Below are 22,115 nucleotides of genomic sequence, written 5' to 3' on the forward strand. Positions count from 1 at the left end.
AGGAGGTGGCTCTTCTTGCACCTACTGTGGCCGGAGAGGACACACTTCGGACCGGTGCTGGAGGAGTCCATCTGGGAGTCGGGATGGCAGGCGGAATACTCCTCGGCCACCCCAGGTGAGTAGGCACAAGACTCACCCAGAGCTCCCTGTTGGTCACATGTTTTTGGTTATTTTTTTCCCTGCGTTTTTCCCCTCTCTTCAGCATAAGGCGCTAGTCGACTCAGGCGCAGCTGGGAGTTTTATGGATCGCGGACTCGCCCGTAGGTTGGGTATTCCGCTGGTGCAGATAGACCCACCTTTTCCCGTGCACTCCCTAGATAGCCGACCGTTAGGATCAGGGCTGGTCAGGGAGGCCACGATTCCGCTGGACATGGTAACCCAGGGGGATCATAGGGAGCAGATCAGTTTTTACCTTATTGATTCACCTGGGTTTCCAGTGGTGTTGGGGGTTCCCTGGCTAGCCATTCACAATCCCCTCATTTCCTGGCGACAGGGAGCTCTTCAGGGGTGGTCAGATGAGTGTTCAGGTAGGTGTGTGGGAGTTTCCATCGGTGCCACATCGGTGGAGAGTCCAGACCAGGTTTCCACTGTGCGCATTCCCCCAGAATATGCCGATTTGGCTATCGCTTTTAGTAAGAAAGAAGCGACTAAATTACCACCTCATCGACGGTGGGATTGCGTGATAAACCTCCAGGAGAACGCTGCACTTCCCAGGAGTCACGTGTACCCATTGTCACAGGAGGAGACGTTGGCTATGGAGACATATGTCACGGAAGCTCTGGGACAAGGGTTCATTCGGCCCTCCATGTCACCCGCCTCCTCGAGTTTCTTTTTTGTGAGAAAAAAGGAGGGAGGACTGCGTCCGTGCATTGATTATCGAGGTCTAAATTCAATCACAGTGGGATTTAGTTATCCACTACCTCTCATCGCTACGGCGATGGAATCATTCCACGGAGCGCGTTTTTTCACAAAACTGGACCTCAGGAGCGCGTATAATCTGGTGCGTATTCGGGGAGGAGACGAGTGGAAAACAGCGTTTAGTACCACATCAGGCCACTATGAGTACCTCGTCATGCCGTATGGGTTGAAGAATGCTCCAGCCGTCTTCCAATCCTTTGTAGATGAGATTCTCAGGGACTTGCAGGGGCAGGGTGTGGTAGTATATATTGATGACATCTTGATCTATTCTGCCACACGCGCCGCGCATGTCTCCCTGGTGCGCAGGGTGCTTAGGCGACTGCTGGAGCATGACCTGTACGTCAAGGCTGAGAAATGTGTGTTCTCCAAACCAGCCGTTTCCTTCCTGGGTTATCGCATTTCCACCTCGGGGGTGATGATGGAGTGTGACCGCGTTAACGCCGTGCGTAATTGGCCGACTCCAACCACGGTAAAGGAGGTGCAGCGGTTTTTAGGGTTTGCCAATTACTACCGGAGGTTTATCCGGGGTTTTGGCCAAGTGGCGGCACCCATTACCTCACTGCTGAACGGGGGGCCGGTGCGTCTACGGTGGTCGGCCGAGGCAGATGGAGCCTTCAATCAGTTGAAGGCAAGGTTTACTGAGGCTCCCGTGTTGGCGCATCCGGACCCTTCGTTAGCGTTCATAGTGGAGGTGGATGCGTCCGAGGCTGGTGTTGGAGCCGTGCTATCACAGCGCTCGGGCACGCCACCGAAGCTCCGTCCCTGTGCTTTCTTTTCTAAGAAGCTGGAGCCGGCGGAGCGGAACTATGATGTGGGGGACCGGGAGTTACTAGCTATGGTAAAAGCCCTGAAGGTGTGGAGACACTGGCTTGAGGGGGCAAAATACCCTTTTCTCATCTGGACTGACCACCGCAATCTGGAGTATATCCGAGAGGCGAAGAGACTGAATCCGCGTCAAGCTAGGTGGGCCATGTTCTTTACTCGTTTTAGATTTACGATCTCTTACCGACCAGGTTCCCTCAACACTAAGGCCGACGCGCTGTCTCGTCTCTATGACACGGATGACCGGCCCATCGATCCGACTCCCATCCTTCCAGCCTCGTGTCTGGTGGCCCCGGTGGTATGGGAGGTGGACGCGGACATCTAGCGGGCGTTAAGGGTAGAACCTGTGCCATCCCAGTGTCCGACTGGCCTTAGGTACGTACCGCTTGGTGTTCGTGATCGTTTGATTCGGTGGGCTCATACACTACCTTCTTCGGGTCATCCGGGGATTGAGAGGACAGTGCGGGGTCTTAGGGGGAAATACTGGTGGCCCACTTTGGCTAAGGACGTGAGACTCTATGTCTCTTCCTGCTCGGTATGCGCACAGAGTAAGGCTCCTAGGCACTTGCCGAGAGGGAAGTTACAACCCCTCCCGGTTCCACAACGGCCATGGTCTCATTTATCGGTAGATTTCCTGACTGATCTTCCCCCGTCTCAGGGGAACACTACCGTTTTGGTCGTTGTGGATCGGTTTTCTAAGTCCTGTCGTCTCCTTCCATTGCCTGGTCTCCCTACGGCCCTACAGAGTGCGGAGGCGCTATTTACCCACGTCTTCCGGCACTACGGGGTGCCGGAGGACATCGTATCTGATCGAGGTCCCCAGTTCACGTCCCGGGTATGGAGGGCGTTTATGGAGCGTCTGGGGGTCTCGGTCAGCCTTACCTCTGGGTATCACCCCGAAAGTAATGGGCAGGTGGAAAGAGTGAACCAGGAAGTGGGTAGGTTTCTGAGGTCGTATTGCCAGGACCGGCCTGGAGAATGGGCAAGGTACGTCCCGTGGGCAGAGTTGGCCCAGAACTCATTCCGCCACTCCTCAACTAACATGTCGCCATTTGAATGCGTATTGGGGTACCAGCCGGTCCTGGCTCCGTGGCATCAGAGCCAGACCGAAGCTCCTGCGGTGGAGGAGTGGGTACAGCGCTCTAGAGAGACCTGGCGGGCAGTCCAGGCCTCTCTCAGGCAGGCCAGTGAGTGGCAGAAGAGGAGCGCTGACCGCCACCGCAGTGAGGCCCCTGTGTTCGCACCAGGGGATAGGGTCTGGCTCTCGACCCGAAACCTGCCCCTCCGCCTGCCCTGCCGGAAGCTGGGGCCGCAGTGTGTGGGGCCATTTAAAGTCCTGAGGAGGATAAACGAGGTGTGTTATAGATTACAACTCCCTTCTTACTATCGTATTAACCCCTCGTTTCATGTGTCTCTCCTCAGGCCGGTGGTAGCTGGTCCCCTTCAGGAAGGTGAGGTACCGGAGGTCCCTCCGCCCCCTCTGGATATCGAGGGGTCCCCGGCGTACGCTGTACGAGCTATTCTGGACTCGAGACGCCGGGTGAGGGGCCTGCAGTACCTCGTTGACTGGGAGGGGTACGGTCCGGAGGAGAGGTGCTGGGTACCGGGGAGAGACATTTTAGATCCTTCCCTCTTGGCTGATTTCCACCGTCGCCACCCGGATTGTCCTGCGCCTCGCCCTCCGGGTCGTCCTCGAGGCCGGGGTCGGCGCGCTGCGGGAGCCGCGCGTCAGAGGGGGGGTACTGTCACGAATCCCGCCGAGGATGGTGCCTCTTCCTGTTCGGGCGGCGCTCGGCGGTCGTCGTCACCGGCCTACTAGCTGCCATCGATTCTTTTCTTTTTGTTTCTGTTAGTTTGGGCTGATTGGGTGCACCTGTTTTGAGTTTAGTTTGGTGGGTAGGCTATTTAAGGGTAGGTAGCCCGCTGGCTGTTGTGCGGGCTTGTTTTCTGTTATGTTGGTGTTGGATTGTGAAGTGGATTGTGTTATTTTCTTGGAACCGTTTAGTCCGGTGTTTTTGGACTCATCTTTTCATGCGCCCGTGTGTTTTAGGGCATGATCGTTTTCCCTGTGTATTGGAAAATAAATACACGTTCTTTAAACCTGCTCTCTGCGCTTGACTCCATCCACCCAGTACTCCTAGTAGCTCTGACAGTACACCTCCAATTGACTCAAATTATGTCAATTAGCCTATCAGAAGCTTCTAGAGCCATGACATCATTTTCTGGAATTTTCCAAGCTGTTTATAGGCACAGTCAACTTAATGTATGTAAACTTCTGACCCAATGGAATTGTGATGCAGTGAATTATAAGTCAAATAATTTGTCTGTGAATAATTGTTGGAAAAATTACTTGTGTCATGCACATTGTAGATGTCCTAACCGACCTACTTCAACTGTAGGTACACAACTATCTTAAATGTATGATTGCACAGGATCTTTTTTTTCAAATATGTTTTGTATTTCATTTGGCAAGGGAATTATATACTATACTAACTCAATGGTATTAGTTTATTTGTTTTTTCAAGGTTGGTAAGCAGGACAAGACCAACCACACCCTGTGGCGATAAGAGGTTGGAAGACATTCCCATTCCCAATCATCCTATGTCTCCAGCAAAAGTGGATCCAAAACATGCTGAATGGCAGATGTAATTATTATTCAGTGACTCTGCAAGTGGACAGGGTGGTAGTTCATTATTCTTTAGAAGTGGTTGAATACCATGTACTAGGCCTATGACACCCAGACAGCATAGCAGGACATATGAAATTATGAAGTCTTGTGAAAGCAAAATTAAGGCCACCAATCATAATAACTTTTCATTGTTTATTGTAATAACAAAAAGAGACCATCATTTTTGTGTTAACCACTTGAATTAGATAAAGTTAAGGACATGCAGAAGTTTCAATGACATTAGTCAGCTACCTTCCAGCTACTATTTCTTACAATATATGTGCACTTAGTAATTTTGCATAGTGTTCTGGGCAGTATCTTTGCAGGTACACATCCATTTTTCCTTGAACCCTCTGATCGCCAGACAGACCTAAAGATGAGGGTGAAATAGGGAAAAATAAAGAAAATATTAAATATTTCTAACATAAATATAACATATAAATACAAAATGAACCCTAAGGTGTGACATTACAGCACAGAATAAAGTTGTAATAACATGGTAATGATATGGTAACAAGTTATAGTTACTCACATTGAAACGTTATTTGCCCAGATACCCCGTAATTTCAGTATAATTATATTCTTATTTCAGGGTTACACCACATACTTTGTGCCATAGTATAGAGGGGTAACAATACCTATCCCTTTTTCCAACCATCTTCCTTATTAAACTCTTATTTCATCCTTAAAGTCTTATAACAAACTATTACCCTTAAACATGAATGTAATTATACTGAAATTAAGGGTTGTGAATGTTTTTATTGTGAGTATAAATAATTTGTTACATTACTATTACCATGTTATTACCATTTTATTCCATGATGTAACATAAAGTGCTACTAAATTATCTTTAAGAAGACATTAGTAGAATACATATATACCAACAATCTGTATGATCCATGCTTTCTGGCAGAAACAACCATTACCATGAAAATTAAAAGAGAAAGAATAATAAGTGCATAAATGACTGATACCCAGCATCCCCTGCTCACCCAGTCTTTGGGCAGTCTTTTCAATCTTCCTCAGTGCAGACTGAATGTCTTCTCCCTTTGGCACGAGAACCTCTATCTCCCCAACACAATAGCCAAAGTCGGCCTGGTCAAGGTCTACACGCACTCCACTTTCATCTCCTTCCCCCCCAAAAGTGAATGAACACCTCTGTGTTGTAAACTCTGCAAAGCAAACCAGATTCAGCTCCATCAGCCAGGACTCATTCCCTGTGGGGCAATTCTCTGCACCTTCAGTTTTGGGTGTGTCTTGATGGACCACTGGGTGCGTCTGGTTGGCAGTTTTTTGCTCCCCATTACCTTCTTTCATGACCTCTCTCACTTTCAACTGAATTTGAGACAGATTGGTTATCTCCTGATAGCGTGAACACAGTTCTGCCTTCTGAGGCTCCCCCACTCTGTCTTCTGCCTTCGTAACTGTGGTGCATTTGAGTTCCCAACATCCCTGGCGACAACGCAACCACACATCTCTCAAGGTGAGAAGGAAGTCTGGGGTGTCAAAATACTTGTCTTGGAATTGTTTCTGACCAATACACACCGCTGGTGAGAGAAAAGTTGCAAGAAAGAGGGAAGGGTGCAGAGAAAATGTATTACATATCGTTTGAATGAATAGTTTTCACTGCTGAAAAGGATGCAATTTTGTTTTTAATTTGTAAGTATACTGAGAAATGATATCAAGTAAGTATTAAAAATAAAATCTGTCCTGATAAAACTAAATTAACATTGTAGTCTACATTTGAGCTTTCTTTACCAACCTTCATCAGCAGCATTCCACTATAATTAATCTAGTAGTTAGCCCACATTATACATTAAAATGGTGCATTCTATATTGTAAGTAGCCTACATCAATCATTTTTTTGTGTGTTTTTAATATAAAATCAAGAGTTATGGAAATGCCCTTTGGGCACAATGGTACAACTTGGAGGCTACACACCTCCTATCTCTTCCAATTGTTTCTGAATGTCAGCGTCACAGACAAATTTCCTCTCCACTTCCACACTCATTGTACTCTGTAATGACACAAATTTATCAGCATCAAAATGCTCACTGTGAAATGAATGAATCTAACAACTACACATGATAAATTCCATTTGGGAAATAATATATGGTCCCAATATTGGCCTTGCTGCAGTGTGGAAACGTAGCTACGATCTGTATTAAATACAGAGCGCGTGCAGGAGTAACACTAGACTAGTACATTAGCGTTATACCATTCATATAGGCTACCCCTCACCTCCATTTAACGACCGCTATTACCGATTCAACAGTCTTGTAAAATAGGTTCAAGATTGTTGATTGAGCTTTGACTAAATCACTGACAGCCGCAATTATTTTAGACAGGCGCAGTGTGGACACCTAGGTGCTTACTGCATTCCCGAGCATCATAGCCCGTCATAATAACGCAGAACAATACAGAGATTGAAAAACACTGTTAGTACCTTTTTTAAACCTATAATCTATACTATTTGTATCTTTGTTTTCACCATAATCCCCCATATTTCGTGAATAATTAAACTATTGTCATGCAGTACTACACAATATGATGTACAGTAATATAAAAGGGCTTGGTGAACATACTGTAACAAGTGTCCTAATTGGACAGGGGTCCTATTAGGCCTAATTGGAAAATGCCAATCATTCAATAGCCTATTGATGGATTGAGAAACTAAACAGAGACCAAATAGCTCTAATCAAAGACATATATTGGCTCACCATGATTATAAGTAGATGTAAAACTTTACGCAACGTTTTGTCTAGATACATGTCCTATACATGTTGTGATTGTTTAACATTTCAATATGTAGGCTATTCGCCCTGCTGGTTTATTTTCATCCTAATCTGCTGACTCCATAGAGGGTCAGGATGTTGGGTATGCAATCTGATTCAATCCGGTTGATTGAATTCTACAAATGCTTTTTCAGATCAAGGGACATGGCTCTGGAGAAGCCCTCATGTTTCATTACATTAAACTGCAGAAGTGGTTCGACGAGACAAATATTAGGCTATTTGAATCAACTAATATTGTTACATGAAGGTTTTTATATTGACGCCAAATGTATTCTTCCCTGCTGAATGTCAGAAATCAGCCTTGGGGGGAGCTGTCGTGTGTTTACTAGAGGGAAGAGGGGAAAGAGAGAGGGCGAATGAGGGAGGGAGAGAACAGGCGAGGGAGGGCGAGCAAGAGAACTTTTCAGTTTTAAAGAGCGAGAGGAAGCGTGCGCTGGAGCGACGACCATGCAGGTAAATGCATTAGCTAATTGCTCTGAAGTTAATTAAACGATATTGGCGTTTGCTTAATTGCGATTGTGTGTTTGAAAGATTGTGTTGCAAATGATAGTTTCAATCGAACGATGAATGTTGTATATCAAATGGTTCTATTCACCGGATTCGAACATTAAATTCCAAACTTTTCAACCTCCGTCTCCGTTTCTCTTCACCCCACCACCCCTTTTGCCGTGCGCAGTGTGCAAGTAGTCTGTTTCAAGTAGCTTAGCATTTGATTCTTTTGTCAATTATTGCACGAAGCCATCTAAAATGATTGTAAAGATGTTCATGAATACTAAATATTTTGTATAATGAAGTAGATCATTAAAATGTGTTATCAGGTTTTGTGGAATGGTGGGGGAGTAGGGGGCGCGCCGTTTTTTACACATCTGTAAAGGGAACCCATATTCATTAATTAAATAGCTTAGTCCATGTAGGCCTCAATTTGCGCTGTTGAGCAGGCAGCGGGTGGTGTAATACTGGATCCCCGATTGGCAGCCCACAATCCGAGGGATAAGGGAAGCACTCGAGGCCGATGTTTTGGACGGAATATCTAAAGCCTACAGTATCTATTTGTAGTAGATCGGTATACTTCCGAATGTGTAGCCATGTACACCTGGGCTTAGTTTTTTTTTTCAGACTAGTTGAGGAAGGTTGACAGCGACGGGTTAAGTTCTTGTTAGCTAGTAGGCTAAGTGCCACGACTGTTATTTTGGTCCTTTTGTTTAATTTCGCAACGTTAATGAATAGACAATGCGGTACGTAGTTTCGAGTCTCAGTTTTTAACCGTCTTTATAATTGCAGGACAGAGTTGGTGTGTTTCTTGCATTTCATAACATAAGCTAGAAACAACTATTGCGACGTTGATAGCTTGGCTAACTAACGTTAGCTAGCTTGCTAGCTAATTGATTCAACACTTCGGCGTAGCTAATTAGGTTGGACGTTAATTAGCTAAAGAATCACGAGCCATTTGGGCATTTTTATCCACACCGTTGTTATATAAAGCCTTAAACTATGTTTTATTACTCACTGCACTTTCTCAACTATAATAATCATGCAACCTTGCTGGTAAAACGATATTTTCTGGGCACGGCTAGATAATTGGTGAGGACGGAAGTGGGCAAATACAAGTGTTGGTATTTGTTTTTGTTTTTATCGCGCATCGATTAATTTAGTAGTGTTCAAATTTGGATCTTAATAGCGACTATGTAAGTCGTTAAACATAACCACAAATTTCAATTTCTGCCGAGTAGCATTGGAAAAGGACAATACTGCATTGAGTTCTCATGGTGAGGTATGTTGGCCATTAGGCTATTTTGTTAACGTTAGTGTGTGTGTGATGTTCAAATGGCCATTATTCGCTTATTAGTTATAAAGCGACATGATATGTTTTGCATGACCCTAAATATCATGCTAGTCGCTGACAGTTTATGCTGGTCAAGGTCAATAATCAGGCCATTCACTTACATTTTAATTGAAGTGGTTTAAATGTTTCTTCGTGTCACATGACATTGCAATTACATGTCAGAAATAAAGTATTTTTATTGCACTGTTAATTTGTTAATTGGTAGTCCTCAGAGGAATTTAATTTGAAGTTGATTAATTGATTTGGACCAAGTTTAATTGATACTATTTTGGGTAGGTCTAATGTAGCCTAAACAATTAGGCTATCTATTTCTGTTATCTAATAGTTAATTATCTATATTGAGGCTGAAAACATTTGTACTGTATAGCTTATTTTATTTTGGTTCTACAGAGAAACACCCCTGGACATGGTCATGATTAAAAAGCAATATTTTTAATTCCACTAAAATACATTTTGATCTTGCAGGAGGAGTCTGGTGAGACAGTGTGCAGTGACAGCAACAGAGTGGCGGTGTGGTTGTGCCCCCTGTGTCAACAAGGGTTACCAGACAGGGGCTCCCTTGCTCTGCACCTGAATGATGGGCATAGTGTGCTTCCTAACTGTGTAGACAAGTTGCTGGACATTGTAAGTAGCGCAATTCAAGTTCATTTTGGACTTGTATTTCTTTTTTTTTACCCATTGTGCGAGTCAACAAAACTTGACTTTTGTGTCTTTATGTTGATGTATTTAATTAATGATTCTTGGATGATGTCAAACATAATACATGATCAATTATTGTACATGCATTATTTGTATGTTATTGTAGGATTTTAGAACGTTTCCCAAAAGCCTCTTATATTTTAAGTTAGTTAAACTTATTCTTTTGTAAGAACATCGTTAAATCTCTGAGCTGTTTCCAAAAACCATAGTTACTAAAGCTGCATTTGAAAACGCTTGTTATTTACGGACTGGCTGAGACCACTCGTAGAACAGGTAATTGCGTCGTAAGCAATTGTTTTGTGTACCGTGCCACTTTATACACAGATCTCCACTAACATAGAATCAAGATGTTTCTGACTTAACTACACAACGAAGTTGACTACAAAGTTGCAAATGTCTTTAACTGTTACAAACAAGCAAAGGATAAAAATATGCTTCAAAGGAAACCAAGATGACTGCTTTAAAAGATAAATTGCCTACAGTATAAGCTACGTACACCTATATAATTCAAGAATATTTAAAAACATTTAATGTTCATTCAATTGAGTTCTATTTTGCTACTGTCTATAATTTTGCCTCAACATGCAGTACCAGTCAAAAGTTTGGACACTTACTCATTAGAGGTTTTCTTTATTTTTACTTTTTTCTACACTGTAGAATAATAGTGAAGACATCAAAACTATGAAGTAACACCATATGGAATCATGTAGGAACTAAAAGTGTTAAACAAATCAAACTATATTTGCGTTTTTCGAAGTAGCCACCCTTTGCCTAGATGACAGCTTTGCACACTCCTGGCATTCTCTCAACCAGCTTCACCTGGAATGCTTTTCCAACTGTCTTTAAGGGGTTTCCACATATGCTGAGCACTTGTTGGATGAGTTTCCTTCACTCTGCAGTCCAACTTATCCCAAACCATCTCAATTGGGTTGAGTTTGGGTGATTGTGGAGGCCAGGTCATCTGATGCAGCACTCCATCGCTCTGCTTGGTTAAATAGTCCTTACACAGCCTGGAGGTGTGTTGGGTCATTGTCCTGTTGAAAAACAAATAATAGTTCCATTAAGCGCAAACCAGATGGGATGGCTTATCACTGCAGAATGCTGTGGTAGCCATGCTGGTTAAGTGCGCCTTGAATTAAAATAAATCACTGACAGTGTCACCAGCAAAGCACCATCACACCATCTTCTCCATGCTTCACAGTGGGAACTACACATGCGGAGATCATCCGCTCACAAAGACACGGCGGTCGGAACCAAATCTAAATTTTGGACTCCACCGGTCTAATATCCATTGCTTGGGTTTCTTGGCCCAAGCAAGTCTCTTCTTCTTATTCGTGTCCTTTAGTAGTGGTTTCTTTGCAGCAATTTGACCATCAAGGTTTGACTCACAGTCGTCTCTGAACAGTTGATGTTGTCTGTTACTTGAACTCTGTGAAGCATTTATTTGGCCTGCAATTTCTGAAGCTGGTAACTCCAATAAACTTACCCTCTGCAGCAGAGGTAACTCTGGGTCTTCCTTTCCTGTGGCGGTCCTCATGAGAGCCAGTTTCATCATAGCGCTTGATGGTTTTTGCGACTGCACTTGAAGAAACTTTAAAAGTTTTGACATTTTCCGGTTTGACTGACCATGTCTTAAAGTAATGATGGACTGTTTCTCTTTGCTTATTTGAGCTGTTCTTGACATAATATGAACTTGGTCTTTTACCAAATAGGGGGCTCTCCTGTATACCACCCCTACCTTGTCACAACACAACTGACTGGCTCAAACACATTAAGAAGGAAAGAAATTCCACAAATGAACTTTTAACAAGGCACACCTGTTAATTGAAAAGCATTCCAGGTGACTACCTCATGAAGCTGATGAGAGAATGCCAAGAGTGTGCAAAGCTGTCAAGGCAAAGGGTGGTTACTTTGAAGAATCTCAAATGTAAAATAACACTTTTTTTTGGTTACTACATGATTCCATATGTGTTATTTCATAGTTTTGATGTCTTCATTATTCTACAATGTCAAAAGTAGTGAAAAGAAAGAAAAACCCTTGAATGAGTAGGTGTTGCCCAACCTTTGACTGGTACTGTATTTCATAATATGTAACAATGTGTGCAATGTGCCAAATCTTTACTTAGTGCATTATTATACAGACCTTCCAACATGTACGCATTTTGCGTACCTACTACGCAATTCTCTGTCCATGTACGAGATCTGAGTTAAAAGTACGCAGAAATTAATAGGGTGTGGTTGTTTTTTAAAATTTTTAATTAAAATGTACTCAGTAATACATTAACATCCCGTTTCTCGAGTGGAAACACACAGACGTGTACAGAGTTTGTGTCAATGGAGATTAATACATCATTATTCGACGTAGCTACCCCGTGTCTGCCCCTCCTGTTTGTTGTGATGCTGAGTTTGCCGACTGTCAGCTGTATGTAAACACATGGCCAAATCTCTTTTCGAGTCCATGTGTTGTGGAAAGGGAAACACTAATTGTTTCAAGCAAACATAAGATGGACATTCAGTGGGCTCTAAAGTGCCAGCACTTCACTCGCATTTGCTAGTGAAAGAAATAATTCAAATACGAATAACTTGTTGCATTTGTGCGAGTGTGATATACATTTAATTCTGCGTCCCATTAGTTGTATTTTCCACAACATTACGAGGATCACGCAACCTGAGACTAGCTTATTTGTTTAATAAAATAAACTCCAAGAATAAAGGCCCTTTGTGTGTTCTTTCTAATTAGATCTTGTTAGTGACTTTTTTTTTTACCATCTGTAAATGGAATGCTGTCAAGCAAGTATTCCAACCTTCTGTAGACTTGATTTGGTATAATTCTATAATTGCGATCTGACTCACAAACAGCGTGCGCACGAGCGTGCTGGTGGAAAGAGTACCCCAATTCGGCACGTTTTGCGTGCGATTTGAACCTCCAATTTGCCGCTGCGTCTGGTACTATAAAAAGTTGGACAGGGTTGGCAGGTCATAGAATGAGTCACTAATTTATACCAAGATGCTGTCTTGTTGGACTGCAGCACTAAGCAGTGGGTTCCTGTGTCAGCAAAATTGAGTCTTAAGGTAAAATGTTAGTTTTCTTTTCTCTTTACCAGGCTGCTCCCAAACAGGGGGCGAGTGGAGTGGACACTGATATTAAGCATGATACAGGTGAGTTTGTCCTCTGATTAACAGCAGTACCTACGGTTTTGCACTGTATTTATGAATTTGAGTTATGCATTATTTGAATGGATACAAGCACATTGACATATTGAGTAGCCTAAACAATTAGCTTGTGTTCATTTTAAACGCCTGTCCCTTGACGGTTTAGACCTAAATGTATCAATATGCTATGACTGTATTTGTGTTGTCAGGGTTCCATGGACCCAAAACACCTGCTGAAATATCTTGTCTTTCTGCTTCACATCAGATGCTGCATCATTACAACGGAAGCTTTTAGAAGCTTCAGCCTCCCTCTCAGACCCATGTCAAAATAATGAGAACTCTGAAGGACCCCAGCAGAATTACAACAGTAGGCACACTCTCATTGGGTCTGGCGACAAAGATAAAGAGATGGATAAGGAAGTCGGAGTGAAAGACCCGGAGGGAGGTGTAGTTGTCTTGGAGTCGGATCAGGAGAGGGATCAGTCCACAGAAACACCTGTCGACAATGAAAAGTCCACAGGAAAAAATGGTGTAATGGCTGATGGCGATGACAGCCGTCCATTCAAATGTAATGCGTGCTTAGAGGCTTTTCCTACCAGGACCACATTGTGTGTTCACTACAACTCTGCATCCCATGTGCAACGGATGAGAACAGGATCCCTAAAACAGGGTGGTGAAAATGACACCCCTGCTCCCTCAGTCCCTTTTCTGTCTCGGCCATATTTATCAAACAAGCCCTACCAGTGCGCTGTGTGTCGAGTCTCTTACAACCATGCCATTACCCTGGAGAGTCATTTGAAATCTGTTTTGCACCAGACCCGCAGCAGAAATGCAGGAATCTCTGCCAACAGTGCAACTGGAAATTTGGGAAGTAACATGGCTACTAACTTAGTTGTTACCTCTGGGGGCAGCACTGCACAGTTGGTTTGCACCACCAGCAGCAATTGTGTCATCCCGGCAAGCCTGACAGCAGCAGCAATGACTACCAAAGACGGAGAACCTATTCAAACTCAGCCGGCTCCCTCGCTGCTTTCCTCCCCTGTAGCCTCTGCTCAGGCAGTCTCTGCCTTTCTCACCCTCCTCACGTCCAGCCCAAGCTCTCTCTCGCACTCCCTCCTCCCCTCTCTGTTTGCGGCTGGGACGTCCCCTGCCACACCTCAGCTCATACCCCAGCATCAGATGCTCATGCCCTTTATCGTGAATGGGCTCCAAAGCCAGAGTCTAAACCCAGAGCTTTTGACACAGTCTGTTCCCCTTCTAGGTCTCAATGCTGCCCAGCAAGCTATCCTGGCCCAAAGACTCAGTAGCTTACAGAACCAGTGGCCAGCTGTCGGCCTCCAAGTAACCACACAAACCTGTTCAGAAGACAACCAAACAAACAAGAGCAAATTGAAGGAAGAGACGAACAAGATGACAATTGAGGAGAAAAGGTCCCTTAAGTCTGAAAAGGGGAGAAATTGGCCCCTGGAATATGATGGAGAAAGAGATATTTGTGAGGAGGATAGTAAAGGATATGCACAAGAGCTCATCAGCGCCTTAGTAAACAAAAATAACAGGGTTGAGTCATTTAGGATAGATGGAGATAATGAAATGAAAGATGGTACAACATACGAAGGGAACTCTGCAGATGGAAAAGGGGAGGACATTGACAAGTGTATTGACCGCTCACCGTCTGTTACCAGCAACTCAAGCCTAAGTCCTACCACTTTAAATATGCTTATGCTTAGCCCTGATTGTACCCTTAAAAAATCTGAAGTTGGCACAAGCCCTTGTGTCTCTGTGTTGTCACCAAAATTGAGCCCCTTTAAACACGCCTTAAATTCCTATGATCCAACTCATCCCCATGCTAATTTGAGGGCTCGGCACTTCTCCCCAGGGTCCCCGATACTGTCAGAGTTCCAGATACAGGTTCTGCGTGCGTTTCTAGAGTCGCGTAGTGGGGCTGACGCAGCCAGTCCTCCTCGTGATGACTGTGAGTCGTTGGGCAGGGAGGTGGGGCTCACCGAGTCGGAGGTACACAAGTGGCTCACTGACGCCCGACGCGCCAAAGAAAAGCAGAAAGCTGGGGGCGCAGGGCACATGCGCAGCATTGCAGCCTACGGTAAAATAAACAAGTGTCTTGATAACGAAGAGGAGGAAGGTGCCCTTACAATAGATATGCTTGAGGGAAGGGACAGCGGTGAGGCCTTTGGCAGTCACGCAATGGATCTGTCCAATAGTGGAGGAAGGAGGAAAGAGTTGGGGAGGGAGAGCCAAGGGGACTCGTGTCTGGCCTCTGATTCAGACAATGAAGAATTCTACACCTCTGTCATCGTGAGTGAGGAGGACAGCCTGAGTGGCTCCATGAGGGAGGGGCCAGGCAGCCCTGCTAAAGAGGAGGCTCTGGTAGAACTGGCAGGAGACAAGGACTCAGGAGGAGGAAAGGTGCTGCGCTCCACCACTGTGTTTCTCTCAGATGCCGAGGATGACGATGATGACGAGGAGGCTGCATCTCAGAGAGCAAAGAGAAGAAATAGAAAGAGGGAGTTGGAGCGGGAGGAGGTGGAGGTCAAGAAGGAGAGATTAGACCCTGACGTGGATTTGGAACTCGAGGCCCAAGCTGATCCTCCTTCCCAACTTTCTATCGCCATTGACCATCGAGGACTTCCAAGTGGCATTCTACACTCCCTCCCTCTGTCTTTGTCCCTGGCTCCATTCTCTACTCAATTCCTTAGCCCCTATGTTCTCTCACTCCCTCCCTCGGTGGTTGGGCTTGGAGTTGCAGAAGGAGATGGAGGCAAAGTACCTGCCTTTCCAAACCCTCCTAACATCACCCGGTTCTCTGACCCTCTCATTACATCACCACTCTCCCTCCATACCCACACCTCCCACTACATGTCTAATGGTGGAGACTGTGAGGCTGCTTTAGATCTCAGCATCAGGAAAAGCCACAGCTCAACATCTGCTTCCTCCACCTCTCTCATGGGTGACAAGACTTCAGCACAAAAGGGCCGTCTGCTTGACGGGCTAGGTCTAAGACCCACAGCTTTTGGGTTACCTGAAGAAGGGAGACTCGGTGTGGTCAAGTTCAAACCTGAGCAAGCAATGTCCAACAGCAGTGGCTTTGCCCGTGGCAATAACATGGCTAAGGCCAGCACTGTTTACATGAGGGCAGCAGAGAGGTTGAACACCTCCATAATTGAGAGAGAAAAGGAGCGGGAGAGGGAAAAGGAGAGGGACCAGAAAGGCAGGCCCAAAGCACGACGGTACAGGGACATGAGACGTTCCAGGACCATCATCCAGGCTGAGCAGCTTGATGTGCTTTATGGCTGCTATTTCAAAGATCCAAATCCTGGGAAACATGAGTTTGAGCAAATATCAGAGTGGGTCCATCTCCCAAAGAAAGTTGTACAGATCTGGTTTCAGAACATGCGGGCTAGGGAGCGCAAGGGTGAGGTTCGCTTCGTCAGTGATGGCACTCTGGCAGCAGTGGGCAAACCGCTCATCAAGTTCACCTGGCCACTGTCACAACCCATTTTCTCCAGCACCCCCAAATCAAACACCAACTGTAGCATCTCAACTGTAGCCAATCCAGTACGGGCCCTCCCAAAGACTGAGGTGAAAGAGGAAATTGTCAAAATCAAAAACCAAGTTCCTAACAGGCCCAAGGAGGTGGCCTCTTCCATTTCCTCCGTGAGCAGCAGTGTGTCTGCAGTGCCAAAGACCAAAATGGAGGTGACAAACAATGTCACAATGGTCAAAATTGCCCCCAAAAGCATCGCTCCATCTCTCCCTGTCGTACCCAAGGAGACCTGTCCTACCCCGCCTTGCCCCCCTCCCAAACATACACCTGAAGAGGATGTTGGGGAAAATGACTCTGATGAAGAAGTGGATGATCATAACCAAGAGAAGCCACTAGCTGGGCCTGGATCCACTAACCGCATGGTACCAAAAATGCCCTCCACTCCAATTAGCAAGTCCCTTGCTGCGACATCTCAAAAACAAAATGGGCTCAACTACTGGTCAGCCAAGGGCCCCTTTAAGATCAACACGCTTTCTAGGGAACAGTTGGGTCTGTCAACCCCCCGTGCTCCCACAGTTGTCGGCGCCACTGCTGCCACCACTGCTCTCAATATTTCTGCTGCTGCCTCTACCGTAGCAACCACCACCACAGCAAGTGCAAGCCCTCAGACCACTGTCAGCATTGTCACCATCGCCAAGACTGCTCCATCGGAGGGAAGCTTCCTGCACCACTCCACCACCCGCAGGCCGCGCACACACCTGTCCTGTCTGCAGCTGTCCATCCTGCAGTCTTGCTATGAGACGTGCGCCCACCCTAACGCACTGGAGTGTGAGGCAGTAGGGACGGAGCTGGGGCTGCCACTCAAGGTGGTGCAGATCTGGTTCCAGAATACCCGCGCCAAGGAGAAACGCTGGAGGCTGCAGCAGGAGAAACTGGTCAGACATTTGACTGTACAGTATGCTATGCATTGGTGTGGGAAGTTGTTCATATTATTTTTTACTTTAAAGGCTGGTTTCCCAGACACAGATTAAGCCTAGTTTTGGATTAAGAAGATATTTCCATAGAGATCTCAACTGTGCAGGATTTCTGGTCTTGGACTAGGCTTAATCTGTGTCTGGGCAACCGTCCCTAAAACTTTGCTCCTTGTCTAGAAGTGTGTATATGTAAATTGAGGTAACTCACCAGTAACCTTTTTTGTTGGAGTAACGTCTTTGTCTCTTTCCCTCTCTCTCCCTCTTCTAGTCTCCAGTGTCGTCAGATCCCTCCAAGAAGGTTGACATGAGCTCAGGCAGCTATCTGCAGTACAATGCTCTGCGAGCCCACCGTCCTATCCTTCCCAAACCGGTTCAGCTGACGGTCCTGGAGCCATCTTCTCCCCCAGCCAGGGGCCAGCCAGCAGGTCGAGAGATGCTGAGAGGCAGGTGCGAGGCCTGCAATGCAGGCTTTGAGTCCAGAGCAGCAGCAAGATCCCATGTCTTCTCCCCTCGACATCTAGCCACTCTGAGAACCACTAACTTTGGCCAGCCGGCGACCATCATCAACAACGGATCTGATACCGGGTCCAGTTCTGTCTCCGCCTTAGGGTCTGTTGTAGAGGACCCTCCAGCTTCCCCACCCCCAGCCAGCAGCACCAGCTAAGGCACCCGTTGGTGCTGGTAGAGACTCGGGACCCATTGGGCTCCTTACATTTTAAGAAACAAAAATTGGGCACTGGTCTTCCAAGCTAATATTCTTTGGTTTCCGATGTTTGGAAAGGCCCGGTTGCCCTTTCTCCCTCTCCTTGGACGTCTTTCTGCCGAGTTCTTGTTTCCAAACTGGACTCATTTGGATACACTGACTATTGTTACACTGCTTCACGCTTAATCAAAAGTTATCAAATGACTGATGAACATGTACCAGTCCCCTTTGATATTTTTCTGGTCTGCAGTTATAATCCTTGTCTCATCCTTGTCCTTAAAATTACTCTTACAATACTTGTGTATTATCCCCTTAAGACTGCTTATGCAAAACGATTAGGCCATTATATGACAGACTGCAAGATTCTTATCCTCATAAGTGCGCCTAGAAATGGAAGTTTTAATAGTGGACCAGGCACTTGTGTTTGAGACTGGGTCTGATATTACATTTCCCACAGTATACTCCTTCCCAAGTCATTTTGTTAGTCCAACTGCATCCTATAAGACTGGGACTGCTGGGATTGACTGTACATGGATAGATTTGACCAGAACAAATGAGAAGTAGCTCTGTTTTAGTGGCTTTGAACGAAAGCGGTTTTGATTTTATCTGTATCCCAAACTTTTTGTTAGGATACAGGTGGAGTGTGTTCAGTTAGAGATGGTGTATTTCACTTTACTTGGATTTTAAAGGTACTTTTAACTGGTTGTGACTAGAATTGGCTTGTTAAACTGAACAGATTATTATCCCCTCCTGTTAGCGCATTGCCTGCGGCTGAAATGGTAGGATATTCCCTATATAGTGCACTACTTTTGACTAGAGCCCTATGGGACTAGAGACCAATTCACTCTGTTTTCATGACAATCCTCTATAGATGGGGGGAGAAGAGGCTGAAGAGGGCAGACTCTCATTATACAGCACTTTGATGCGTTTCACATTGTATGAAACGTTTTTATTCTTAAGCATTCTTATGCAGAGTGTATTTCTACTTAATGAAATATGCGCATGTTGGATGTCTTATGGTGAGTCACAATAATTAAATTGAAACATTGTTTTGTTGCAGTCTGTCAAAAAAGGTATGTTTTGGCTTATTAAACTCCAAACAAAAGACGGATCAGACCTTAATGCCGTGCAAGGAGAGTCTTAGTCCAGTCACTATTGTTAAATTATTTCCAATCTATTAATTCATTACTGGTGTGCAAGATCTATTGAATGAGTATGTGGAGCAAGAAAATTGTATGTTTCCGCCCTTTTTTCTTATTTGGTCAATGAAAATATCCACAACGGATCATTGCATAAGATTGGAACAAGTGCTATTGCTTATAACCATCAATATACATCAACTTCCTGTGGAGGTCAAATGAAAAAGACTTGACCAAGATAAGAAAAGAACAGGGTTTGAATTTTTGGGGTTTAATTTATATATTTTTTTGTCTTGAAACATATGTGGTTGCAAGCTAATACTCGTCATCTTTGTACTGGGTAGAAATAATGCAACTAGTCCAGAAACCAAGAGAAGGGAGTCAGTTTGGTACTCTAGTCACCTTTTGTAAGCAATAGGGACATACAAAAAGTCAAGACGGAGCTAACGAAGGTGCTGTTTTGAAGGACACATAAACTACTAAATATGTTTTCCTTCGGTTTTATGTTGTATATTATTGTTATTAATAATGTTACTATTAATAGTTTTAACAAAATGCTAAACTAAATGATTTTTTAAAAAGAAATATATTACGAAAAACTGATATTCCAAAGTTACCCTTCCTTTTGCTTTCTGTCATTTAAAAAAAACCAAAAAGCAATCTTGAGGTTGGCAGAGAGCAGGAGAGATGTTCTTCATGCAAACTGTAAAGTAACTCCCATGGCTTGACACTTGAGCCAGTCCAACATTTTTACCATGAGCTACAGATTAATGCATTTCAGCCTTCACAACATGAGAAAGGCACTTTATTGGGCTCAAAGACTAAACGTTTTAAAATGTCCTCCATAATTACTAATCTTTTTTTAATGGTGTGGAGCTGTAGCATTTGTCTAAAACAAGGACTGGGTTGCAGGGCTTCAAGTATGGGATTACACAATGTTGCATTGTCCAAGGTAGATAGGTTTTATGGAGATCTGCTTTTTATTCTAATCATTTTTCATTGTCACTTGATTATCACAATTGTTATAACTGTACTACTTCTGCTATTGTTATCATTACTCATCACGGTTTTGATTATTATCGAACCATAACGGTTTTAATGATGCCTCTTTTCACAAGAAAGATGGTATTGGTATGAATATTGAACAATAATGGTGGCAGTGTGCTTAAAAGATGTTTAGAATATTGACGAAGCTTATATTTTTCCTCACTTGTACTTTCATTTTGTGTTGGATCTCCCATTCAGTTTTCTTTTGGTATACAGAAAACAAATAAAATAAATTAAACAACAAAACCAGTCTACTTAGCATGTTATGGGTATGTCAACCAGGTTCATTGCTTGGTAAATTAATTTCACTAGTCTCTTGTAATAGGCTTCATGTAATCATAGCCAAGAGTTGATGTATTTGTAAATTCATGATAAACCTAGAGCATAGCTGACTTTTTGCCATGGTTGTACTCTGCTGCATGTAAGGTGTGACTAGTTATATGGTAATGACAGTTCTGTCTCCATCAGGAACCTGGGGCCTCATTTATCAATAATATGTAGGCACAAATCTGCATAAACCATGCGTTGGATCATTTCCAAGCTGTGAGATTTTTCAATATGAACGTTGGCTTGAGTGTGTGTAAATTTACACACAGCCATGACCAGTGCCAAGTGTTGGATGAAGGGAACTGCTTGTCAAGCGTAGAATGGGGAAAATATGTTTAAAATGTGTGAAATTGAGAGTATTTCAATTATTTTTTCGATGTCATTGTTTTTGCATTGTGAATGCAACGTATCTTTGACATGCTATATATACTGAACAAAAATATAAATGCAACATGCAACAATTTCAAAGATTTTACTTGAGTTACAGTTCATATAAGGATATTGATCAATTGAAATAAATTCAATAGGCCCTAATGAATGGTTTTCACATGACTGGGCAGGGGTGTTGCCATGGGTGAGCCTGGGAGGGCATAGGCCCACCCACTTGGCAGCAACGCCCAGTCAATCAGAAGAGTTTTTTTACAGTCATAAATACTCCTCAGCACCGTCCCCCTTCAGACGATCCCGCAGGTGAAGAAGCCGGATGAGGAGGTCCTGGGCTGGCATGATTACATGTGGTCTGAGGTTGTGAGGCCGGTTGGACGTACTGCCAAATTCTCTAAAATGACGTTGAATGCAGTTTATGGTAGAAAAATTAACATTAAATTCTCTGGCAACATCTCTGGTTGACATTCCTGTAGTAAGCATGCCAATTGCACACTCCCTCAAAACTTGAGACGTGTGGCATTGTGTTGTGTGACGGAAGTGGCCATTTATTGTCCCCAGCACAAGGTGCATCTATGTATTGATCATGCTGTTTAATCAGCTACTTGATATGCTTCACCTGTCAGGTGGATGGATTATCTTGGCAAAGGAGTAATGCTCCCTAACAAGAATGTAAACAAATTTGTGCACAGAATTTGAGACAAATAAGCTTTTTGTGTGTATGGAAATTTTCTGGGATATTTTGTTTCAGCTCATGAAACATGGGACCAACACTTATATTTTTGTTCAGTGTAATTTGATCACATAAGTGCATTTGTTACGATAATAATCCATATACAGTACAGTCATTTGTTAAATTAGAGGTACATGTGAAAGTGGAACCATTGTTGAAATACTATAAAAGACTGAGATAATGGGAAGATGAATGAGAGACGGAAGATCTTGCTTGATTTGGCACACGCTGCATTTCGCAGAGAGCATGTTTTAAGAGACCGGTGGGACTTTTTCTGAACAAAGTACAGATTTGCTCATTAGATATAATTTCCCTAAACCAATCTAATAGGGTAGACCTACTTTAAGAAGGCAAACACATGCCACTCCGGTGCACATCCAGGTGGACCATTAGGACAATTAAGTTGCT

General features: G+C 44.2%; 2 protein-coding genes across 3 annotated transcripts; one reads left to right on the forward strand and one right to left on the reverse strand.

Annotated features, from left to right (window-relative positions):
* Positions 1-4,553: 4,553 nt before the first annotated feature.
* On the reverse strand, positions 4,554-6,743 carry thtpa (thiamine triphosphatase). 2 transcript variants are annotated; one of them, XM_038997672.1, is made up of 5 exons: positions 6,650-6,743; positions 6,350-6,425; positions 5,716-5,955; positions 5,401-5,580; positions 4,554-4,778 (listed from the first exon to the last, which is right to left on the reverse strand). In XM_038997672.1, the coding sequence occupies exons 1-5, from the start codon at positions 6,653-6,655 to the stop codon at positions 4,678-4,680; spliced, it is 603 nt and encodes a 200-aa protein (XP_038853600.1). In that variant the 5' UTR covers positions 6,656-6,743; the 3' UTR covers positions 4,554-4,677. The 2 variants fall into 2 exon arrangements, with proteins under 2 accessions (XP_038853600.1, XP_038853599.1); XM_038997671.1 differs by having other exon boundaries at positions 5,401-5,955.
* Positions 6,744-7,624: 881 nt separating this feature from the next.
* On the forward strand, positions 7,625-20,512 carry zfhx2 (zinc finger homeobox 2). The gene is made up of 5 exons (XM_038997670.1): positions 7,625-7,656; positions 9,512-9,670; positions 12,850-12,904; positions 13,164-17,335; positions 17,643-20,512. Exons 1-5 carry the CDS (start codon positions 7,651-7,653, stop codon positions 18,036-18,038), a joined length of 4,788 nt encoding a protein of 1,595 aa, XP_038853598.1. The 5' UTR covers positions 7,625-7,650; the 3' UTR covers positions 18,039-20,512.
* Positions 20,513-22,115: the final 1,603 nt, after the last annotated feature.

Source organism: Salvelinus namaycush, chromosome 7 (genome assembly GCF_016432855.1).
Source record: "Salvelinus namaycush isolate Seneca chromosome 7, SaNama_1.0, whole genome shotgun sequence".
NCBI lineage: Eukaryota > Metazoa > Chordata > Actinopteri > Salmoniformes > Salmonidae > Salvelinus > Salvelinus namaycush.